General features: G+C 64.5%; 1 protein-coding gene across 1 annotated transcript; it reads left to right on the forward strand.

Moving 5' to 3' along the window:
* Positions 1-491: 491 nt before the first annotated feature.
* Positions 492-21636, forward strand: SLC67A1 (solute carrier family 67 member 1; the record flags this gene model as incomplete). Its single annotated transcript, XM_079708346.1, has 10 exons — positions 492-512; positions 2525-2622; positions 3544-3704; positions 4198-4330; positions 12403-12521; positions 13830-13937; positions 14913-15013; positions 19046-19147; positions 19373-19493; positions 21413-21636. 10 exons carry the CDS (start codon positions 492-494, stop codon positions 21598-21600), a joined length of 1152 nt encoding a protein of 383 aa, XP_079564472.1. The 3' UTR covers positions 21601-21636.
* Between the last annotated feature and the right edge of the window lie 843 nt (positions 21637-22479).

The raw sequence follows: 22479 nt of genomic DNA on the forward strand, positions 1-22479 counted from the left end.
GCAACCACTCTGGGCCTCTGTTTCCCTCTAAAAATGGGGCACTGAGACCAGCCCATGCTGGAGGGGAGGGTCCCTGTCTCCGGTTCCATGGTGGCTGTGTGCCCAGAGACCCAGAGTTGTCTGTCGTGGAGGGGGAGAGCCACTTGTGGTCTTCTCCGAGAGCCAGACTGGCCCTAGGTCGCTCGGCGAGGGGCTGGAGATGCCCCGTCCGGCATCCCCGTCCTCTGCCACGGGCCCTCTCAGGGCCGCCTGCCTCCTGCCCCATGACTCAGCACCTTTGCCCAGCACAGCAGGACTTTTGCCCCCTGCCCGCTCCTGCAGCCTCCTGTTCGGATCCCTACGGGGTCTCCCAGCAACGCCTGCCCAGGATGCGGGAAGTCAGGGCCTCCAGGGGCCAGGGCCAGTCCCCCAGCAGGATTGGCACTCTGGGCCTGTCCTGGGTCGTGCTGCTCACGTACGCGCTGGCAGCCCTGGAGCTCACCTGCCTCTTCATGCAGTTCTCCATCCTGCCGGTGAGAACCCCTCCACAGGCAGCCTGGCCACCGGCATGCCCTCGCCGTCCCTCTCACCCTCCATCTCCGCCCTGGTGGTGGCTGGGGGTCGGGCCCCATGCCGCCCAGGCTTCTCTCGCTGGGGACCCCTTGCCGAGCTGGAGCTAAGTTAAGGCACCTGGGAACTATGCCTCTGGACACCCCCCTTCAGCATGTCCTGGGCTCTGGCTGCACCACCAGCTGTCCTCAGCCCCCCTCCCCACGGCTGCCCTAGCGCTGCTCCTCCCGACCCGCCAGGGGGCATTTGCCCTACTGATCCGCCACCCCGACACCTGCTCAGCTCACTTCCTAGTCCCACTCAGGCCTCTGCTCAGGTCTCCTCCGAGGCGGGGCCCTCCCTCCGACACCTGCCAGGTACCCGGGGTCACTTGCCCTCCCGTCCTGGCTGGTCCATCCTCATGCAGCTTGCCCACACCCCACATTGTACTTCATGCCATTAGATTATTTCTGTCTCTCCAACCAGGATGTGAGGGCAGGACTGATCCAGCTCATTCTCTGCCACCTCCCTGGATCTGGAATTCTGCCTGGCCATAGCTGCCCCTTGGTTTAAGTGGCCATTGTGGCTTGCTGGGCCCGGGCACCCATCCTCTTCCTCTGTGCACTCTTGTTTATTCATTCAACACCGCCCTGTGGGGCCTCACCCTCCTGGGGCAATAGCACCCAGGGGACTTTGGAAGACCCAGAGCCCCAGAGGTCCTTATCTGTCTGGTCCGGGGGGGACCATGGCACTAGCCACTGGCCACTCACCAGGCGATTCTGATGAGCAGCCTGGGCCTGGGGATCTGGGTGGGAGGGGGTATTGCCTTCGTCACAATTCCGGCCTTGGCAGGGCTCCCTGGCCAGACAGTGAGCCCAACTCCCCCGCTTCCCAAGCCCAGCTCACTTCCACTGAATGACTTGGTCTGAGCCCTTTCTCCTCTCCTTGGCAGCCAGGTGGCCAGGGCAGGTGCCTTGCTGTCCTCATCATAACATGGGTGACGACCATCCCTCCCTCCCTTGGAGAGTTGGTGCTGGGGCGATGAGAGAACAGTTGAAATCCTTAGCACGCGGGGCACAGAGCAGCTGCTGGTGCCACCTCCCCTCCCACTGGCTCTCCCAAGAGGGGCATGTGTTTGTTCAACAAATGCTCGCAGGTCCTCTGAGCACCTGGTCTCAGAACTCAGAATACCGCGGAGTGCACCGTGCGCCCCTGCCGCTGGCGGTCCTGAGCACTGGTGACACCCACCGGCAGTAAACAATGCATAGTTAGACTGTGCTGCAGGAAGGGCGCTGGGGGTGCCGAGGAATGTGGCAGGTTTGGGGTCAGCAGGGTCTCCCTGAGAAGGCGACCCTGAGCGAAGCCTTAAAAGAGACACAGGAGTGAGCTAGCCAGTGCAAAGGCCCTGGGGCAGTAGTGGGACAAGTGCTGGAGAGGGGTGAAGGAGCTGAGCTCAGGGGTTGCCGATGGATGGGATACAGGTGTGTGAACAACAGGGGTCTCAGGGCTGACACTGCGGATTGGGACCTGAACCCTTGGAAGGGTGGAAGCATCAACGGTGGAGCACAGGAGCTGGTCTTGGAGGGAGCCCGGGAGTCAGTTGTGGACGTGCTGAGCTCCAGGTGCTTTTAGACACCACGTGCAGAGCCAGAGTAAAATGGGATTTGCCCTCGCCGCCCTCGCCCATTTGAGGTGTACCCCAAAGAGGGGAAGGAGGGGCCAGCAACTGCCTTCACCAAGTACCGAGTCCCTGGAGCCTGGACCCAAAGCCCCTGTTGGGCTCCCCGCTACAAGATAAGCAGCCGGTTACCCCAGGGCCGCTGAGTGCCAGGGCCGCGGGTCCCCCATGTGCACTGCGGAGTGGTCAGAGCCAGACCCTCAATTCCCTCCCACCCTGCTCAGGGCTACCCCTCCTACGCCCTGCCCATGGAGGACCCCAGATTGCAGATGCTGGGGTCCTTCCGGGCCCTTCCCATGGACCCCGCCTATGTTTCAGTACCTGTCCCGGAGGCTGGGCCTGGACTCTGTTGCCTTCGGCTACCAGCAGACCATCTTTGGCGTGCTTCAGCTGTTGGGCGGGCCCGTGTTTGGCAGGTACCATGGGGCAGGGAAGTTTGGGGGCCCTCACCCCATGAGGATCCAGGCCCGCCCTTTTGAGGTCGTGGCCTGGGTTATGCCAGGTTCCCAAACCTCACACTGGGCCCCACTAGAGAGATGGCAGCTGCTGCTTCACGGATGGCCAGCCCGAGGCACAGAGCGGCTTTAGTCCCTTTAAGGCTGGGTTAAGCCCCTGCTCCCAGGGTATCCCCACCCCTAACTTCCACAAATTCTGGTTTGTGGCCAGACCCAGAGAGGATTTAATTGGTGAGACCCTCATGGCTATAAATGCCCCGCCCCACTGAGCCGGGGGGCCCCACCAGCAACTTTTCTGGAAAAGAATATTCTGGGGACTGGAACCCCCCAGACTCCCGCTAGCCTTAGTGGGGTCGCTGGGCTCAGGGATGTGACAGCAGACATCCTCCCGCAGGGCCTGCCGTGGACAGATCAATGTGGCAGGAGTCAGATTTTTACAGTTACTCCACAGAAAAGAAGGGTCTCCAGACCCAGTAACATCGGACAGAGCAGAGGCCCCGGGGTGGGGTGGGGGGGGGCGGTTTCCCAGGCTTGAGCCTGGGAAGCGCTTTCTGTAAAATAAGCACATGCCCTTGGTCCATCTGCATCCCACAAGTTATTCACATAGGTGTGGGAATGACCGTGTGGGTCAGACCCCCCCCCACGAGGTCACTGAAAACTGTCCCACTGGAAGGATGGAGAAACAGGCCCTGAGAGGAGGCAGCCCAGCAGCCCAGCAGGGCCCCGGGCGCCCCCGCCCACCCTTGCAGCACCGGGCCTCCCTGATCAGCCCCGTGGGAGCACTGCGGCCCGGTTCCCCGGCAGTGCCAAGGGGTTGCTGTGGGGCCGAGGAGCGGGAAGCCTGCCTCACACCTGTGAGGGTCACAGGTGTGGGGCCCCCAGGTTCGCAGATCAGTGTGGGGCACGGGCAGCGTTCACGCTCTCCTTCCTGGCGTCCTCAGCGCTCTACCTGCTCCTGGCGGCCGCCTGCAGCCCGGCCCTGCCCGGCGTGGCCTTACTCTTTGCCTCGCACCTGCCTGGCGCCCTCATGCACACGCTGCCAGGTAGGGCCAGGTAGGGCACCTTCCGGCCTGCTGGAGGACTATGGGTGGGGGGCGGCAACAGGTCGGAATAGCCAGGGCCAAGGGTGGGACCGGAGGGAGGTGGGGGAGCTTGGTGTGGGCGTGGCCTGAGCCAGGGGTTGGGGCGGAGACCACTCCCAGGGTGCCGGTCTAGTCTGGAGCACAGTACCGGGATGGAGGGGTGATGTGGGGGCGTAGCCCGCGGAAGGGGGCAGGTCCGAGGTGAGGAATGATGGGGTGTGGCCTGTACCGCGACCAGGGTGGGGAGCACGCGGCCTGGGGGCAGGTCGGGGTCCCACGGGTGATGTGGGGGGTGGCTGGGGGAGGGGGCAGGTCAGCTGAGTGGAGTGGTGTGAGGGTGTGGCCTGTGGCTCGGGTCTGGGGTGCGGGGATGGCGAGGCGTGGCCTGGGTCCGTAGGCCGCGAGACGGTCGGCGAGGGGGCCGCACTTGTCAGCCCCCCATCCCACCCTGTAGCTGCCCAGATGGTCATCACGGACCTGTCTGCACCTGAGGAGCGGCCCGCGGCCCTGGGCCGGTTGGGTCTGTGCTTTGGCGTTGGCGTCATCTTCGGCTCCCTGCTCGGCGGGACCCTGAGCAGCACGTGCGGGTGAGTGTCCGGCGCGGGGACCCAGTCGTGGCGGGGTCGGGGGGGCGCCGACGAGGCGGGGTGTGGGTACAGGTCAGGACGGCCAAGGCTAGGTCAGTTCTGCGCCGCGCTCCGGCCCTCGGCCCGGCCCCGCCACTTCTCCGGGCCTTGGTTTCCCCATGTGCACTCTGAGCGGGTGGGGTCCATGGGAGGGTGATCTGCAGGAACCTACAGCTGGGGGTGGCCATCCGGGACGTGGCCCTGCGGTGGGCGGGGTCCAAGGGCTTAGCTAGGAGTGGTGGGCAGGGCCCACGGGGATGCGGGCCGGCAGGGAGCAGTGCGGCCAGCAAATGAGGGAGTGGCCAGCAGGGGGCAGTGCCGTCGGCAGACGTGAGCGTGGCCAGCAGGGGGCAGTGCGGCCGGCAGACGGGCGTGGCCAGCAGTGGCGTTGCGGCCGGAAGACATGGGCGGGGCGGCCGGCTGGGGGCGCCGTCGCCACACGCTGCAGCCGCACCAGGTCCGTGCGCTCCGGCTGCTCATTCCTGGGAGGTCCCACGCTGAACCTAAAGGAACCAGACGGCAGGCCTTGGGGGCGGGGTGATGGTGCCGTCACCTCCCTGCGATGGGGATGCTGTGGGCAGCCAGACCCCTTGCCTCTGGAAGGAGCGAGGGTGGCTTGTGGGGGGTAAAAAGCTAGCACGTGTGAACTAAAGGTCTCTATTGCCCTCACCCCGTGCCCCCACCCCGGGTTTTGCGCACCCAGGGGTCCGGGGGCTAAACTCAGCTCCTGCCCAGCGTCCTGAGAGCCTGTGGGTGGCAGATTTCACATGTGGTCTGCTGAGTGGACCCCATGCCAGGGACTGACCCTGCAGAGGGGCTGCACAGAGCCGTCTGTTCCAGTGGCCCTAGTCGTGCATACCCTTGGACTTAGGACACCTGGCCCTGGAGAGGCCCTGCCTGGCCAGGGAGAAAGACCCTGCTTCTGCTGCTGCCCCCTATGCTGCCCCACCCCCGTTCCTCCCCCCAGGCGCTCCAACACCCACTCAAAACCAGCTTCCTACATAGGAATGGACTTTGCACCTTACCTTCATTCAGGCCCAAGACCTTGGTTTTGCTCTGGGGATCAAGGTGCCCGGCCCAGCTGTGGGTGGAGGCCCTGTGCCAGCTGGTGACCCGCCCACCCTGCCTAGGCCTGGATGAGCTGCCCTCGGCCTCCATTCAGGCTAGGGGCCTTCCTGGTGTCTGAACCACATATGCGTGCACTCAGCATGAGGCCAGCACCTAGCCCTGCCATCTTGAATGACCCTATGCCGGGGCCCCTGGGGGCCTTAGTTTCCCCAGGTTCCCTGAGTGCCCCCAGACCAGCCCCAGACTTGGGAGCCAGATGATGGCTGAGCCCCAGGGATTGGGGGACAGGAGGGCACAGCGGCCTTGTCAAAGCAGCTCCCTCTCTCGAGGGAGGTCTGTTCAAGGCCTCTGCCCCCCACCCCCTCCCCATCATCTTCCTCAAAGCTGGGTTGGGGGTGGCCGGTTCTGCTAAGTGCTGTGAGCAGGAGGCTGGGGTACAGAGGGCAGGACTGCTTCGTTCGTTTCCCCATCGATGTTTATTGAACACCTATTAAGTGCCCCTGGGATTCCAGGTTCTGGGATACAGTGGTGAACGAGACAGGCAAGTCCTCAGATGAAATGAACATGATGTGTATTCCTATAACGTCAGGCTGGAGGACATCTGGGGAGGCAAAGAGATAGCAAGTGCAAAGGCCCTGAGGTTGGGGAAGCGAGAAGACCCGTGTGGCTGGAGTGGAGGAACAGGGGTGGGCAGTGGGTCGGGCCTTGGAGCCCTGGGAGGGATGAGCAGGGGCAGGGGATGACCTGGCTGCTGTGTCGAGAATGTGGAGGCTAGCGCCACCTCAGGGAGACCAGAGAGGTGGCTACTGAATCAGTCCAGGTGGGAGAGGATGGCAGGTGGACAAGGGATGGCCGTGGTGGGGAGAGGGCAGGGGCAGGTTCTGGCTTGGTTTTGCTGATGGCTGGGGTGTAAGTGTGAACTCAAGGCCGTGCCCAGACTCTGGGGCTGGCCCCGGGGGAGCCGAGGGCCTCGCTGAGATCCGAGCTGCCAGGGTGCCAGCTGGAGTTGGGTCTCCGTCAGGATGAGTCTGGTGCTCAGCAGACACTTGAAGGAACCCCAGAGTGGGTGGCTGGGTGGGGGAGTCTGAGTTGGAGGACAGTGGGGCTGTGTCTTCGAGTGGGTGGCTTCTTAGCCCTGGGAACTGCTTAAGATGGAAGCTGGTGCCCGGCACTTCATGTTAGAAGCCGGGGATCAGGAAAAGGTACCAGGAGGACCAGAAGGGAGGGCGATCCAGGGAGACATCCAGGCTTGTGGGTCAAGGATGGGACCCTGCGCCCGTGACGGATTCCGCCTGAACCAGGGCTGCCTCTCTCCATGTGCGATGAGGGCGGAAGCCTGATTTGGTAGATGGACCAGGGTCAAGAGAAAGAGGGCCTCTTTGTCCCCAGGGAGGGAAAAAAGAGGGTCAGGGACTGCAGAGTAAGGAGGGGCACCAGGGGCGTGAGGAGGGTGCTGGGAAGGGAGAGACGAGGCCGGGAGGAGCCCCGCTAGCTGCTCCTCACACCGGGACGCTCAGCGCCCAGACTCGGAGTCCACCTCCCAGCCCAGCCACCTGCTACGGTGGGCCATGAGCAACGCCCCTCCCCCCCAACCCCCAACACACACACACACACACACACACACACACACACACACACGCAGAGGCCTCCTCTGGCCAGCCCCACCCCACGTTCCCTCCTGACCTTTTCTCCAGCCCAGCTGCTGACCCAGAAGGCACCCTCACTTCCCTCTCCCTCCCAGCGGCCCCCAAATCCACCCCCACCCCTGCCCTCACCTTCCCGAGCCTCCCACCAGCTTCCCTTCTTGCATCCCAAGATCTAAGGCGCTGTATACGCTTCCTTTGACAGGTGGGGAAACCGAGGCCCCGGAGAGGGTAAGACTCCCCCATGGAGCTCCCAGTCCCCATCCAAGGCCCAGGGAAGGTGGGCTCCGGGACCCTGACGCCCCATGGCAAGGGCAGATGCCCCATCTCCCTTGTCCAGCCTCTCTGCTGGCCCACAGCCTGCTCTGGCTCTTGGCAAGGCCCAGGCGAGATGTAAAGGCCACATTCCCGCCCCCCGTTCTTCCATCAAAACTGAGGCACGGTGTGAGGTCTCCCTGGCCGTTCCTCCCTGCCCACCTCCACCCCGGCCCCCTAAAGGCCCCAGCCGTGCCCCACCCCCTGCTGGGAGGCAGGTGGAAGGAGGAAGTGGCCTTGGCAGCCACTGCCGAGGGCTGGGTAGTGGTATAACTGGTTTGGGCCCAGTCTGGAGCTCAGGGCTGGGAGGCCTAGCTCCCATGGAGGACCCAGACCTGGGCCCTGAGTCATTTAGCAGGTGAGGGGGCAGCTCTGTGACTCATGTCCCCGAGCCTGGCACCTCACAGCCTGGGGAGACCTCCATCATCCCCTCCCCCAAGTGGGCCATTTGCCTCTGGGGTGGGCGGCACCAGCCTGCTAAGCCCACCAGAGCTGGGTCCCGGGTCGGGGGTGCTCAGGGATTTGAGAAGTGGGGGGCCACCTGTCAGACACCGCTGATGGTGGGGTCAGGCAGAGCCCAGGCCTGATGGCTGGACTTAGTGTGTGGGGGGGTCTTTGCAGGACCCCCTGCTTCTCTGAGTGCTGAGGGGCTGCTGCACACAGGCCACAGGTACAGCTGGGCCCGCAGTCCAGCCCCCAAAGGCTCTGTCCCCCCGGAGGTGGCCCACCAGGGTGGCCGCTCCTTTAGGTCCAGCCACAGACCCTTGAGGTCAGGCAAACCGGGGCCTCAGTGTCACCAGCTGGCCCTTCTGGGCACTAACTGGCCGGCGTGTGGTCCCGCTCTGACCCCAGCCCTGCGCCGCACCCAGCGGGCCCTGTTGACTCGGCTGGTGTGACCCCGCTGCTTATCTGGAGGCCTGGGGGGAGCCAGTCGACCCGAGAACCGTATATCGGCCCTTGGTCCGGGGAGGAAATGGGAAACCCTTATCCTGCTGACGGAAGGTTTCCACCCCAGTGACATGGCAGCGTCCCTGGAGTTAATGAGTAGACATCTAGGGCTGCCCTGAGCGGCTCTGGGACAGGGGTGACTCACGGGTCACCCAGGCTGCCTACCCCACTTGGTGCTCGAGATGGCTCACCGAGGGTGCGTGGGGCCAGCCAGGCCTGCTGTCTCCCCTCCCCACCCCGGGGCCCGCGCCGCCCCTGCAGACAGAATGCGGGTGTTTCAGGCACTAGGGAGGTCCATGGACAGGGCACAAACGGCTGAGAGTAGTGGGGCTGGGAACCTCAGCCTAGACCTGTCAGCCGGACAGTGTTCCAGGCAGAGGGGAAGCCCATGCAAAGGCCCCGGGGCAGGAAGGAGGTTGGGGCTTGCCTGGAGGCCTGTGTGGGCAGATGCTCAGGGGACACAGAGGGCTGCAGAGGGTTAGGCTGGACACAGCGTTAGGGCCTTTTTCTGGGACTTGGAAACCAGAGGGGGGCTGACGTCCCACAAGGTGGGGTGGACCCCCAAGATGTCCATTTTCAGACACCGTTCTAGCCACAGGGCCATGGACTGTGGATCAGGAGAGGCAGGGGGACTTCTCCCCGGTGCCTCTCAGGAGCCCCGCACGGCCAGGCTTCCCATGAAGCCAGCTGACCCCAGCCTGCCCTTCAGGTTGGACAGGACAGGGGTACACAGCCCGGGAGGCCCTGAGCCCCACCTGCGGCCAGGACGGGGGACCTTGGCCGAGTGCCATCCCCTCTAGGAGCCCCGGAGCAGGCAGGGAGGGAGGGCAGCTCCAGCTGCAGGAGGAGTTGCCCCCTCCAAGCCGGGCAGGAGGCGGACGGCGTCAGGCTCAGAGTCCACACTGGGTGGGCAGGTGGCCAGGCCTGCCACCCTCCTGACAATGTCACATCGGCAACTTCCGGGCCCTCGAGATAAGGATGAAAGTGGCGTCTGTGGCCGCTGCCGTTTGACCAGCGCCAGTGGCAGCCGTGGTCAGTTCCAGAGGCCTCCCTCTGCGGGACTTGGGGTGAGCTGCCTCCAGGACAGCCTTGGCGTGGGACAGGGGGTCCCGGGAGGGTGGCCCCTGGGAGTCTAGCCCTCATTTGCATCTGAGGAAAGGAGGTCACCCAGCAGGGTAGCTACAGAGAAGGGACAGAGAATTCGGGTGCCCTGAGTCTGGCCCGGGACCCTTTCAGGGTGTCCATGGGTCCATCCGTCCAGTCTCCAAAAATAAAAGGGGGTGGGTGGACAAAGACACACTAACAGTGCCTGCCTCATGGTCAGTGCCCGGTTTGTAAAAACAGTCCAGTGAGCCAGTGGACAGGTGGCCCAGAGCCCCATTCTGCGCGATTGGCGTCCCAGAGGTCCCCAGGGCCAGAGGCAGACTCTGGGGGTGGGCTGACTGAAGGCCCCCGGGGAGGGGCTCCCGAGCTGTGTCTCGGACGACAGAGCAGCAGTGGGTAGGGGCACGAGGCTGGAGGGCATCCCCACCGAGAAGGCCCCCGTGTGGGACCCGGGGCTGCCACGCTGTCCTCCCGTCTGTTCACTTTCCTTTCTGGCATTTTGTCTGGGGGAGTCGGAGAGCATTCTGGGTGCGGAAGGACACCCAAGCCTCCCCTGGGGCATCTGTGGGCCCCAACGCCCTCCCAGGGCCCCCCAGGGTCCCCATGTCCCCTTCGGTTCACTGGCCGCCACACAGGGACAGGAGAGATCTCTGGAGAAGGGGCCTGGCTCCCTGCCACCCGCCCCTCACTTGTCACCAGCCTCCCAAAATAGCCATCTAAGTGGCCGCCTCTGCTCTCACGCACTTCCGGGGCATCTGGCAAAGAAAGCTGGTTTTGTCCCTGCCCAGGCAGTCCCGGAGCAGTGACGTGTGGGCCTCTGAGGCCACAGTCCTGAAGAAAGGGCCCCTCTCTCTGACGGTGGCCTGTGGGGCCCATACCCGGCCTCATCCCTCCCCTGGGTCTGAGCAGAGGCCTCACTCTGGGGTCCAGTGCCCTCTGACCCTTCCCACCTGGCAGCCAATGGACTCTCCCACTTGTCCGGAACCCCTGCCGCCAGAAAGCCCAAATGTCCAGCATCCTGGGCAGGGGGTATCGGCTTGGGGGCCAGAGATGGGCCCGTGTGGGAGGGGAGAGGTTGGTGGCACATACAGACTGGACAGTGCTGGCTGCAGCACTGACCAACTGTGTGAGACCGGGCAGGTCCCAGCCCCAGAAACAAGGGGCTGCCGAGGCCCATTCTCTGGTGCTGGAGTCCCCACTGGCTTCCCTGCCTGGGGTTCCTGCAGGAGCCGTGCACGTGTATGTGTGCAGGTGTGTGCACATGTGTGCACCTGTGGTGGAGTGGGGGCGGGGGAGTCCTCTCTTTGAACTCCGAGGAAGGTCACAGGCAGCTTGTGGCTGCCTCACTGAAAGTGCGGAGGGCATCTCCCAGGACACTGACAAGTTCTGGGGCAGGACTTTTGTCGTCCATTTAGTCCACGCTCTGATGCCCACTGGGGTCTCGGCACAGGGTCCCACCCAGGCCCACCTGCCCTTGGGGGCAGATACTGACCCTGGAGTAGAGCAAGCCCTTCTTAGAGGACAGGGCGCCCACTGGGGAAGAGGGGCAGGGCCTCACAGAGAGGGCCTTTGCAGGATGTATAGGAGTTTTCTGTGCCTCAGAGGGGCAGGGTGTTCGGCTGTGCACAGGCCTGGCGGTCGAAGCAGCCTGGCTCAGTATGAATCTTCTGTTTCACTCCTTGTCTTCCTCCAGCCCTCAGGAGGAAACGGTGACAATCAGAGGGGCCAGGCCCCAGTGCCTTTGTCCCCAGGTGACACGGGCTGCCTGGAGCTGGCGACCGAGGTCTGCCCGTGCGGTCCAGAGAGGTCGAGGGCTGAGTTTCCATGTAGTGACTCACGGAGGGGAAATGCTTCCTCAGAAGTGACAGCTGAGTGCCTGCGTCACGGCCCTTGGTGCCACTGTGGGCAGGCAGGAAGGCACCCTGAGGGCTGTGTCCTAGGTTTATCGGGGGGCCAAATGCCCCCCTACCCCATGGGCCCAGCCTGCCCCGCCCCCTCCAGGAAGTGGTGGTGGGGTGCTCCTGAAGCCCCCTAAGTGCAGGCCTGTCCTCCCCCAGGAGGGGAAGGAGGCATGACAATCCCCAGGATGCAGATGGGGCTGCAGGGGGTCCCACAGTCTTCCACGTGGGTGGGTGGAGCTGAGATTCAAACCCAAGCCCCTGCCCACCGGGCACGTCAGCCCCCGTCTCTCCGGCCCCTCTCGGCGCCCTGGCCCCAGTGCCACCTGACATTTTGCTCACCGTGAGCCAGCATCCTGCCTCACCTGAGTCCCCGAGGGCAATGGTCACTTTCTCAGCCGCCCTCCTCCACCCCAGGCGGCCCCTCCAGTCCCACCAGAGGCCGGAGGACTGAGGGTTCTGGGAATGAGGCCCTTTCCCCCGGGAGCCTCAGTCTCCTGCTCTACAGGGTGGGGAGGACCCTTGCCGCTGCCAGGGTGACGTCTGGGGAGCATCCTCCCTGCTGCTTCCAATTCCGCGGAACACAGCCCCCAGGCCTCTAACACCCCTGCCCAAGCCGGGAGCAGTGGGTGCACACCGCCCAGCAGCCCGGTCCTTCGGGGGCCTTTCTCACCCCTCAGCAGCCTGGGAGCCAGACGCCCCCTAGAGAATCGCCACCCGCCCCAGGCCTCTGCCCAGCCCTTCTGGGGCTCACATTCTGGCGCCCACTGCCACCCATCCTCAGAGGCCACCAGGACCCGTGTGCTGTATCCACAGCCTGAGGGTCGGGAAGGCAAGAGCTTCCTCTGTTTCTTCATCCGTCACCTCATTAATGTGCCCTGAGGGTCCCGTGGCCTGGCCTCCAGTTCGAAGCCTGCGAGGACAGGAGTGGTGGGGTTTGAGCTGTTCTCAGTTGTCAGAGCCTGAGTGTGACTGAAGGGGCAGGCGGGGGAGATGCCGCAGGTGACACCTGTGCACTGGGGCCTGAGCCCTGTGTGACCACAGCTGTCATTCACAGGATTCAGTGTCCGGTCATCGTGGCTCTTGTGGTCAACCTCCTGGGAGCCATCCTCAGCTTCACCTGCATCCCCACCAGCACCAAAGGGGCCAGCGCCCACGCCCAGGCTGCCCTGCCAGGTAAGCTGCACCAGACACACCCCAGCAGATACACACAAAGGAGGCCCCACCAGGTACATCCGGCTGGATCTACCCTACCAGACACACCTCACCGGTTACACCCCACCAGGTATGCCGCTTCTGGATGCTTGGCCAGTGTGAAGTGTGAGCCCTCCCCTCCCACCAGCCAGCAACCTGGACCTCGGGCTAGGCCTCCCCCAGCCCGGCCCACCCTTCAGGGAGAGTTTGCCAAGAGCACGATGTGCCAAAGCATCCCTTGTGGCTTCTCATCTGCGGGGTCAGAGGGGTGTGCTCCAGGCAATGGGCCTGGGGCATTCGGGGCCACTCAAGCCCTCTTTTCTTCCTTGGGCCCCTCCGGGATGCTGGGCATCTCCCAGCTTCGGACACCACTGGAGCTGAGCCTGGGAAGGACCAGGAGGGACCTGGGATGGGGCGGGCATGGCGAGCCAGGGTCCTAAGGCCCAGAGCAGTCGGTCACTGTGCTGTATGGGGGAACGTGAGGGTGCCGGCTTCAGGAGCACAGCCTCCGGGGCAGGGTGCCGAGGCGGGGAGGCAGCGGAGCACACTCAGGTTAGAGCCTGTGGGCTCAACGTGCCTCCCAGGCCCCACGAGGAGAGGTCAGGGCTCAAGAGGGGCGTCCCCTCCAGGGCGTCCCAGCCCAGCCACTTTGGCCTGGCACAGAGTGGGACCCCATGCCTCTTGGCCTGGTGACCGAGAGCTCTGGAGACCCACCTGGGACAGGAGACCCCTGAGCCCTGGCTGTGATGGAACAGCCCAGAAAGAGTCAAGAGGGAGGGCCTGGGTGGGGGCCTGGCCTGCAAAGGCACAGAGGAAAAGGGCCGAGGCATAGGAGAACCTGGGAGAGGCAAGCAGGGGGCACTGCCGCACCCAGCTGGGAGGCTATGACGTGACACCCAAGCATCCTCCGGATCAGGGTAAGGTGGCTGCTCCTGGCCGAGGCTGCCTCACCAGCCTCGTCGTGCCGTCGCCCAGATCCAGGGCCAGGCCGGCAGCAGCTGCCCCGGTCATGCGGGTTTGGGGAGTGAGAGCCTCCATCGCTTGGAGCCCAGGTCCAGGCCAGGCTGCCCCCTGAATTCAGAGGTCCCCAGGGTCAGCAGGGCCTGAGGCCCAGTCCTGAGTGTGATGAGCCGCCCGGGGCTCACGGGGGTGCTGGTGGGAGGCACACTAGGAGGAGCCCACGTCCCCGGTGGGGGTGGGGCGCCGGGCAGCAGGAGTGCCTCCTCCGCACCCAGTGGGCCCTGGGCCGCGGGCTGTCCGGTGCTACCGTGGCCTCTCTGGGTGCCTCAGGGAAACCCAAGGCCAGCGTGTTTGACCTGAAGGCCGTCACCTGCCTGCTGCTGCAGCCCAGCGTCCTGCCGGTGTTTCTGGTCAAGGTCATCTGCGGCTTCCCCTCAGGTGAGTCCCAGCCGCCCGGCCAGCGTCCAGAGCCCGGTGCGGCTGAGAATTCGGGGCCGCGGAGACGGAGGTCTGCAGCCCGCACGTCACCGCTTCGCTCTGCCCTGTGTCCCACACTCCGAGACTCCACTGGGCCCTATCCAGTCACATCTGTCCCAGAGAGGGTGACAGCCCACTGGATCATGCAGATGTGGCTGCACAGGCCAGAAGGAGGAAGAAGCGAGGGTCTCCGTCCTTCCCTCCTGCCCCCCAGGGCCCTGCTCGGGCCCCAGTTACCCCTGCTCTACAGAAGGTCTCGCTGCCCGGGCCTGTGGCTTCCAGGGCCTCTCAGGACAGTCCGGGAGGTGGGAAAGATGGTACGTCTGCAGGTGGACACACACATTCTCGGTGGAACTGAGGGCATCCCTGACCACAGTCGTGCCCAGCAGCGACCGCTCAGAGCCCCCATCTGGGGTCCTCCAGCCAGGGGAGCAGTGCAGAGGACAAGTCGGCGAGGCAGGGTTGACAGGCGCTCAGGTGCTCCCACACAGGCGCTAAAGGGTTAACCCCTCGGCCCAGGAAGTTCTCTGTCCAGGCAAACTGGGCAAGCCCCCCGCCCAGCTCCATCTGTGACTCAGGATGGCTCAGTGGGGCACAGTGACGGGAACCCAGGTCACCGGCGTCAGTTCTGGGGCCAAATCCTCCTACATTATCAGCCCAGGGTCCTCCATCTCCCAGCCTCCAACCCCAGACGGCCTTGGGCTCTGGCCACCCTGTTCATGGGGCAGCTTCTGGCACCTTCTTGTTCACAGCCCACAGCAGCCGCGTGGGGTGGACCTGCCAGGGACGACCTCGGAGAAGGCTCACGTTGGTCTTCCCTGAGCCGGTCACCGCGGCCAAGCCCCTGGCACCGTGACAGTCACCTGCCGGGGGGAGCAGGTGTGGGCACAACTGCGCAGCCCTGACCCCTCCGCCCTGACGCCCCACCTCGCCCAGGGCTCTTCATGGTCATGTTTTCCCTCATCTCCATGGACTTCTTTCAGCTGGAGGCCGCCCAGGCCGGCTACCTCATGTCCTTCATCGGGGTCCTCCAGATGGTGAGTGGATGCCGGGCGCACAGGGTGGGCGGGGCTTTGGCACCCCACGCTCTGTGGGCTCCCTGCCCTCCCAGGGTCCTCTGGGCAGTCGGCCTGTGTTGGGGTCCCAGGACCTCACAGACCACCAGCACTTGGTTTCTCCACAGCACAGGTGCCGTGCTGCACGCCTGCCTTTGGGGTGTTGCATCCACACCTTAGCTTCTGGCTTGTCCTCCTCTCCCTGCTCGTGGCTCCACCGCCTGGGTCTGTCTGCCCACCCATCTGCCCGGAGGTCCCGTCTGAGAGGGGAGAGGGGAGACTCATCCGCAGTGGAGGCTGGCGAGCCCTTGGCCTCCCATAGGGAAACACGGCGGAGGCCCATGGTCCGCCGAGTGTCCATCTGGGCGCCGGCGGTGGACAGGTCGGGAAGGGGGGCAGACCCCAGTGGTGGGGCGCATTAGAAGGAGAATGGCGGGGCTCTGCGTCCCGCCCGCCTGCCCGCCGGTCGTGTGACCATGGCGGGGACAGGTGGCGACGTGCAGCCGCCACCCGGGACATCTGCCTGACAGCCGGAGCGCAGGAGGGGCTATTCTGGGATCTGCCTGGGCGGGGGAGAGAGCGCACGCTCTCCGGAAGCGAGTGGCATTCCCAGCACCTCCAGGCCATCTGCTGCCCATGCCTCTGGGCCCAGGACTGGTCTAGACTCTGATTCTAAAATAGCCACTCCTGGGAGGGGCTGGCCCCCACCCCACCGTGGGCCAAGAGGGCCTAGCTGGGTGGGCTGGGAAGTGCCAGCCTGGTGGAGGAAAAGAGATAAACAGAAAACAACAACAACAACCATAATAATTCTCTAAACTGGGGGCCACTGGAGCTTTCTTCTAAACGGCTGCTCCTGGGACTTCCCTGGCGGTCCCATGGTTAGGACTCCATGCTTCCACTGCAGGGGGCACGGGTTCGATCTCTGGTCAGGGAACTAAGATCCGCGCAAGCCGTGCATTGTGGCCAAAAAGAAGTAAATAACAATCTTAAAAATACAAAATAATTTTTAAAATAAAATAAACGGCTGCTCCTGCCTGCCTGGGACCAGAGCACCAGCCTGAGCTTGTCCTGGGCTCCCCGGGACCAGGAGGCCAAGCCTATAGCCTGGCTGAAGCCGGCAGACCCCTCGAGGCCCTCAGGGACAGACCCCAGTAGCCTCTGGCCTGGTCGGGGATGAGGGTGGGCCTGCCCGAGACGGACCTAGCCTCTGGCACCTGTGAGGATGGTGGTGGACAGGGTTGGAGAGCAGCGGTGGGAGTCGGGAAAGTGCCTGGCGGGGGGCTGGGGACCCCAACACAGGCCGACCGGGTGGAGGAGCCTGGGGGGGGCAGGGAGCCCACAGAGAGGTGTGGGGTGCCAGGCCCCAGGCCCTAAGTCCAGCGGTGGGAAGGTGGAGGCAGCTGAGGGCCTGAGGTGCGTCTGCAGGGGAGGCCCAAGCCACCTTCCCCCCCGGCCAGGGTAGCGCTGGTCACCGAGGGGCCGGGGAGGTGGCCCCACCGCTGGGTGAACCATGCCTCCCACCTGGTCCCCCACAGCTGCTGTTGCGCCTGCTGCTTCCCTTGCAGACCATTTCCTGCCCCATCTGAGGTGTGGTTGCCGCCTGATCCCAAGGGCGATCCCCCCCCACCAGCCTCCCCTCCCCTCCCCAATCTGCTGGGGTTGGGGTCTCAGGGGGTGGCAGCCCGGATGGTCCTAACACGAGGGGATGGTGGTCACCCTTCCCCCGGGGGGCTGGCAGCCCTCTGTCCCTCTAGGACCCTCCTGTGAGGATTCCCCCACTCGGCCTTCATCTGTGCCCCAGGCACAGCCGCTGCAGTGATAGGGAGCCTCCGTCGTATGCGCGGGGGAGAAGGAGGCAAGCCCCCAACCACGGGCACATCTTTTGTGTCAGGGACAACAAAACCTCAAAGGAGAATCAGGGCCCTCGGAGGGGCAGAAACGCTGCTTTAGATGGGGTTAGGGTTAGGGTTGGGATTAGGGTTAGGGCTGGTAGGGGCTCTCCACTGGCCCACGGAGAGGCTTGGAGGGAAAGAACTTCAGACAGGGAGGGGCTGCAGGTGCAAAGGCCCTGGGGTGGCTGGGCCGGCCTGAGGGGAGAGGACTGCCCTCTGAAGACATGCGTGGGCGGTGGTCTGCAAGGCCAAGAAGGACCCAGATTTACTCAGACTTACTCGGAGTGGGTGGGACCGTTTGGAGGCTGGATGTGGTCTTACTAGCCCCCCTGCTGGGGAACTGGGTGCTTGTGGCTGATGTGACCTCCGGGGAGATGGAGGTAGCTCGGGCCAGGGCAGCGGAGAGCAGGACAGGTGAGCAGACTGGGTCTCCAGATGGGAGGGTTGGGAGAAAGTGAAATTTCTGGTGTGCTTGGTAGCTCTAGTTTCATGTAATAACCCGTAAGGCATGGAAGTTTAGGCTTTGTTTAAGTTAATGGGAAAATGGAAAGACGACCTCAGTACATTAGGGTCCTGGTCTCTGGCTCTGTATGAAAAGCTGAGGCAGATTGAAATCCCTCTCCTGGTTTGGTGGTTTCCTCTCGGGTGTAGGGCACTAAAAGACACTTGCCAAGCAGATCTTCCCTTTAAACAAACAAAAACGAAGATAAGCAAGTGTGAAAGTAGGGTTTGTTTTTTTTTTAAAGGACATCTTTGGTTCTGGTTTGAGACAGTTTCGTTTTGCCAGGCAGGCAGCTCGCAGAGTGGTCCGTCCTGTTCTGAAGGGATGGGCCCGCCCCCGTCACCCGGCCCAGCCCCGGCCTGACCCCCAGCCCCAGGGGGTGCTGCTCCAAACCCGCTGCACCCTGGGCACTTCCTGTCTGCCTGGTGGAGGTGGCAGGGGGCCAGATAGGGAGCCTCACCCTGGCCTGGGGATGGCCCAGGGCTGGGTTTGCCCTCTGAGTAACATCCCCAGCGTCAAGGGTGTCCCTACTCTGGGCCCTTCCTCCCCCACCACGAGGGCAGGAAGACCTGGCTCCTGGCTGACCCTGGGGCCGGGGAGGGGGCTGCGGCCAGGAGGACGGAGCTGGGAGTGGAGGGCGGAGCAACAGTGGGGGTTATCTGGGGAGACTGGTTGCCCCCTGCTTACCTGCCCAGGCTCAGGACAAGTCCACCGCCCTGGGCTTCCACCCCAGCCCCACCCCTGGCCAGCTCTGGGCCTCAGTTTACCCAGTTGTAACTGGAGCGGTGGCCAGTCCTGGCCCAGTCCCTGGCCCCAGTTGACAGTAGCTGGTGCGCCCGCCTGCTGGGGCCAGGCCTCCATAGGGCCAGCTGGGAGGGCGACCCCACGTGGGCACCAGGGCTCTGAGCTCGGGTCCCAATCCAGCCCCCCCTCCTCTGTGCCCCGGTCTCCCCATCTGTGAATGGGGCAGGTCCCACCTCCCAGACGAGACAGCCAAAGAGGGGGCTGAGGACGAGTGATTGGCCAGGATGGGGCACATGAGGGCCAGGTGACACGGTAGGCTTCCCAGGGCCCCAAGGGTCCCCAGGGTTGGAGTCGGGGCCACACTGGGAGCATTTTCCTATCAAAGAAGTTTTTTGCACCGTAAGCCATGGCCTCCCCCACCCCATCAGGAGTTAACCGGCCCTTTGATTAAAATGTTTATCATGCCTGAAACTGCAGAGATTAGTTTTGAATGTGGACCTCTGAGTGGCTGGCTGTGCACCTGTGTGTGCGCGCAGGTGCATGTATGTGTGCATATGCGTGCATGTGTGTGCGTGCACGTGCGTGGGTGTGTGTGTGCATGCATGCGGGTGCGTGGGTGCATGCATGTGCGTGTGTGTGTGTGCTTGCACGCATGTGTGAGAGACGCCCAGGCTTCTGGACCCGTCTCCCCTGGGACTTTGAGGCCATCGTGGGTACCACAGGCCCACCCCTGTGCCCCGCGCCTGGCGCCTGCTGTGGCTGGTGGCAGTGGCCCCAGGGGCTGCAGGTGGTGGGGGAGGTCCCGCAGCTGGCCACAGCCCAGAACCCCTCCCCAGGCCCGGCTGCGCCCACCTCCACCCTCTCGCTCTCACCTAGGTCTTCCAGGGCCTGGTCATCGGGTGGCTGAGCAGCCACTTCTCTGAGGGAGCCCTGCTCCGGGCCAGCGTGCTGGTCTTCAGCGTGGTGGGACTGGCCATGGTGAGAGCTCCTGCCTCTGGCTGCCCCGCAAAGAGCAGGGTCCCAGGCCCACTCCCCTGACCCTCTGCCGGTGCCCAGTTTGCACTTGAGCCCCTGAGCCCCCTGGCCCCCTCTACCGCGACCCGGGGCCGCCTCAGTGGACCTCAGGGATGGGCAGTTCCACCCTGGTCCTGCGAGGCCCTGCAAGGCCCCCGTGACCGTGACCCCTGCTCTGCCCCTCGGCAGGCGCTCATGGCCAATGTCTTCCACTGCTGCCTCCTCATGCCCGGCCTGGTCTTCAGCCTGTGTGCCCTCAACGTGGTCACCGACAGCATGCTGACCAAGGCCGTCTCGGCCTCAGACACGGGTGAGCGCGGCATCCTGGGCCAGGTGACGGGCAGGCCCTGGGGAGACCCCGGCCCTCCTCTCTGGGAAGCTTGCTGAGCAGTTTCGGGCAAAGCAGCTGCCCTGATGTGGGACCTGCCTGGACTCAGTGGGCATTGAGTAGGGTGGGCGGCTGGGGGTCTGAGTGGGCAGGGTGGGGATGGTGGGCTGCAAGAGGGTTCAGGAGAGAATCCTGCCCACCACCCAGCCCAGCCAGGCCCAGCCAACCCTGCACCAGGCCCTGCTGATCAGCCCAGGGCCAGGCCGGGGGGAGGGGAGGAGGGCTTCCTGGAGGTGGCGTCTGGCTTGGCTCTGAAGCATGGGCAGAGAATGGCTAGAGGCCAGAGGGGGTGGCTAGCATGGGGAGCACCTCCTGTTCCCTCCCTGTGCACGGGATGTGCAGGTGCCTCCTGAGTGCACGAGTGAGGGAGTGAGTACTGCCCCCGGGGCCACCCAGTGGGACTCAGGTGCCCCCCAGACGTGGACCCGCAGTCCCCCCGCTCTGCACCTGGCCTTCTTTCTTGAGGCCAAGGAGTCTCCCATCCAGACTGGGGGTCCCCGGGCCCGATGCTGCCCAGGCTTCTGCCCCCGTGCTGCCCCGGGCATGGTGCAGGTCAAGGTCAAAGGCTCCTGTGGGCCGGTTGAAGTCAAAGACCTCCCTCCCCGGCATCAGGGCCAGAAAGCTCAGGGCCCTGGCTGACCCTCCGTCCATCTACCTGCCTGTCTGGGAAGGTCGGACTGAGGTCTAGAGGCCCTGATGAAAAGGGGGAGGCTGCTGGGCAAGGCCTCTTCTCAGGATTGCCTTGGGGACCCCAAGGCCTGCCAGACCTGTGGCTCTGTGGTCCTGGGAGGCTAGACTGGTCCTGGAGGGCTTCCTGGAGGCTGTGGGCTGGCAGGTGTGAGAGGCCAGGAGGAGAGAGGAGGGGAGCAAGGCCTGGAGAGATGAGGGCAGGGCCTGAGAGGGAGGAGGGCGGAGCAGATCCAGGCGACCAGGGCCCCATGTGCCAGAGGCACCGTCCCTCAGCTTGGAAGGAGCCAGGAGCCGGTTCCCAGCACCAGCCTGGGAACCGGAAACCACAGAGGGGGCGGTAGTTGCTCCCTGGTGTCTGCAGGGGATGTGGGCGTTGGGAGAGGCTGCTCTGAAATTCCCCCTACGCTGGCCCTGAGCCTGGGCGGGGCCTTGCCAGGCCACGCCCAGAAGACCCAAGGGCAAGGCTTTCCAGCTCCCAGAGCGGAGGGCTGTGAAGCCCCTGGAGCCTGGGGCCCTCGGGGCCGACGGCAGTGTTGACAGGAGCCACAGGCTTGGTGGCCCGCATAGGGCACAGCTGACAAGAGGGGCGTGGAGGTAGGGGTGTCAGGTAAAAGGGGTGCAGGCAGCCAGGCGAGCCCGGGAAGTGGATGCAGAGAAGCAGGTGCGGGCCCTTCGAGTGCCCCGAAGCCCCTCCCCCACCCTGGGGGGAGTTCCCTGCAGTCCACGTGAGGGTGGGAGCCGTGTGGGTGACAGGGGTGTGTGGTGGCCCACCCCGTACCCCAGCCCAGCCCTCACCGTGGTGCTTCGGGAGGCCCCTGGCTGGGATGCCACCTCCCAGGCAGGCCCCCGCCCACGACCTGGGGCCCTGTTCCCAGGCTCCTCCTGTGCTTGGGAACTTTCTGGAGCAGGGCAGAGGCTCAGCTCCCCATTCGAGAGGGCCCAGTGCTCCCCCTGTGTGGCTGGGGGGTCTGCAGGGAGGGAGCGGGGGGTGGAGGGCAGCAGGGGAGACAGGGAGGCTGTAGCTGTGTCAAGGCCTTGGGCGGCTGGGGCAGTGACGCTGAGAGACCGGCCTGGGCCGAGACTCGACCCTCCCCTCCCCTCCTCTCCCCTCCCCCCCCCCTCCTCTCCCCTCCCCCCCCCCCCCCCCGTAGGAACCATGCTGGGCCTCTGCGCCTCTGTGCAGCCGCTGACCCGAACCCTGGGGCCCACCCTGGGAGGCCTCCTGTACCACAGCTTCGGAATCCCCGTTTTCGGCCACGTGCAGTTCGCCGTCAACTTCCTTGTCCTCCTGGTCCTCTGGAGGCAGCCTATGCCCCCAAAGATGGACAAAGCCTGGTGACCGTGGCCCCCAGGCACAGACTGGCAATAAACTCCCTTAGGACCTCTTCCAGCCTGATTTCTATCAGTTGGGCAGGGGGCCTGGGGACGAGGGCAGGATGGAACCTTGGATGCTGGAGGGCTTCCTGGAGGAGAGGGCCTGCAGCTGTGCCCCAGGGCTCCAGGGAGAGCAGAATCACCCAAGTTCATCCCAGTGTGAGGTGGGTCCTGCCCCCGGAGTCTACCACCAAGGCCAGTGAGGAGTACCCCCTGCTGCCACCCAGACAGCTCTGCCCACAACACCCCCAGAGACAGGGAGCTCTGTGCTCACCCCTTCACACCCCCCACCCCACGCCAACCCCTGGCTGGGGCCGAGCGCGCGCTGCCTGCACACCCTCCTTAGCCCTTGAAACTGCTTCCACCCGTGAGCAGAAAGAGGACATGGTTGTTTGAAAAGATCAGGACTTCTGAAGCTTGGGAAGAGATCTAGGAAAAGAACCCTCATTTCATGTTGGGGAGCCCAGTGGGGAGGACCAGGCATCCAGGCTTGAGGACTGGGGAGCTGTGCCTCCCCCTCCCCCACCTCCCAGCTCAGGTTCTACAGAGAAGGGGTACCAGCCACAGGGAGGCCAGCAGGCTGCCGTGCCCCATGACCAGTATGGAAAGGACAACCTTGTCAGGTGTCTACAGATGCCCTTGAGACCAGGAAGGCTACCCCTCCCCCACAGGCTGCCTTTAAAAGAAGCTGTGAAACTCAGAAACCCCAACCTCAGAATTTCATGTCCCAACTGGAGGGGCCTCAGAGAGCCGAGGTCCGCCCACCCTCCCGGCCCAAGTGCTCAGGCTGGACCCCGCCTCCACTTGAGCCCCGCCAGGAACTGGGGTCCCACCCTCTGACTTT

This window comes from Hyperoodon ampullatus (assembly GCF_949752795.1).
Source record: "Hyperoodon ampullatus genome assembly, chromosome: 7".
Taxonomy (NCBI): domain Eukaryota; kingdom Metazoa; phylum Chordata; class Mammalia; order Artiodactyla; family Ziphiidae; genus Hyperoodon; species Hyperoodon ampullatus.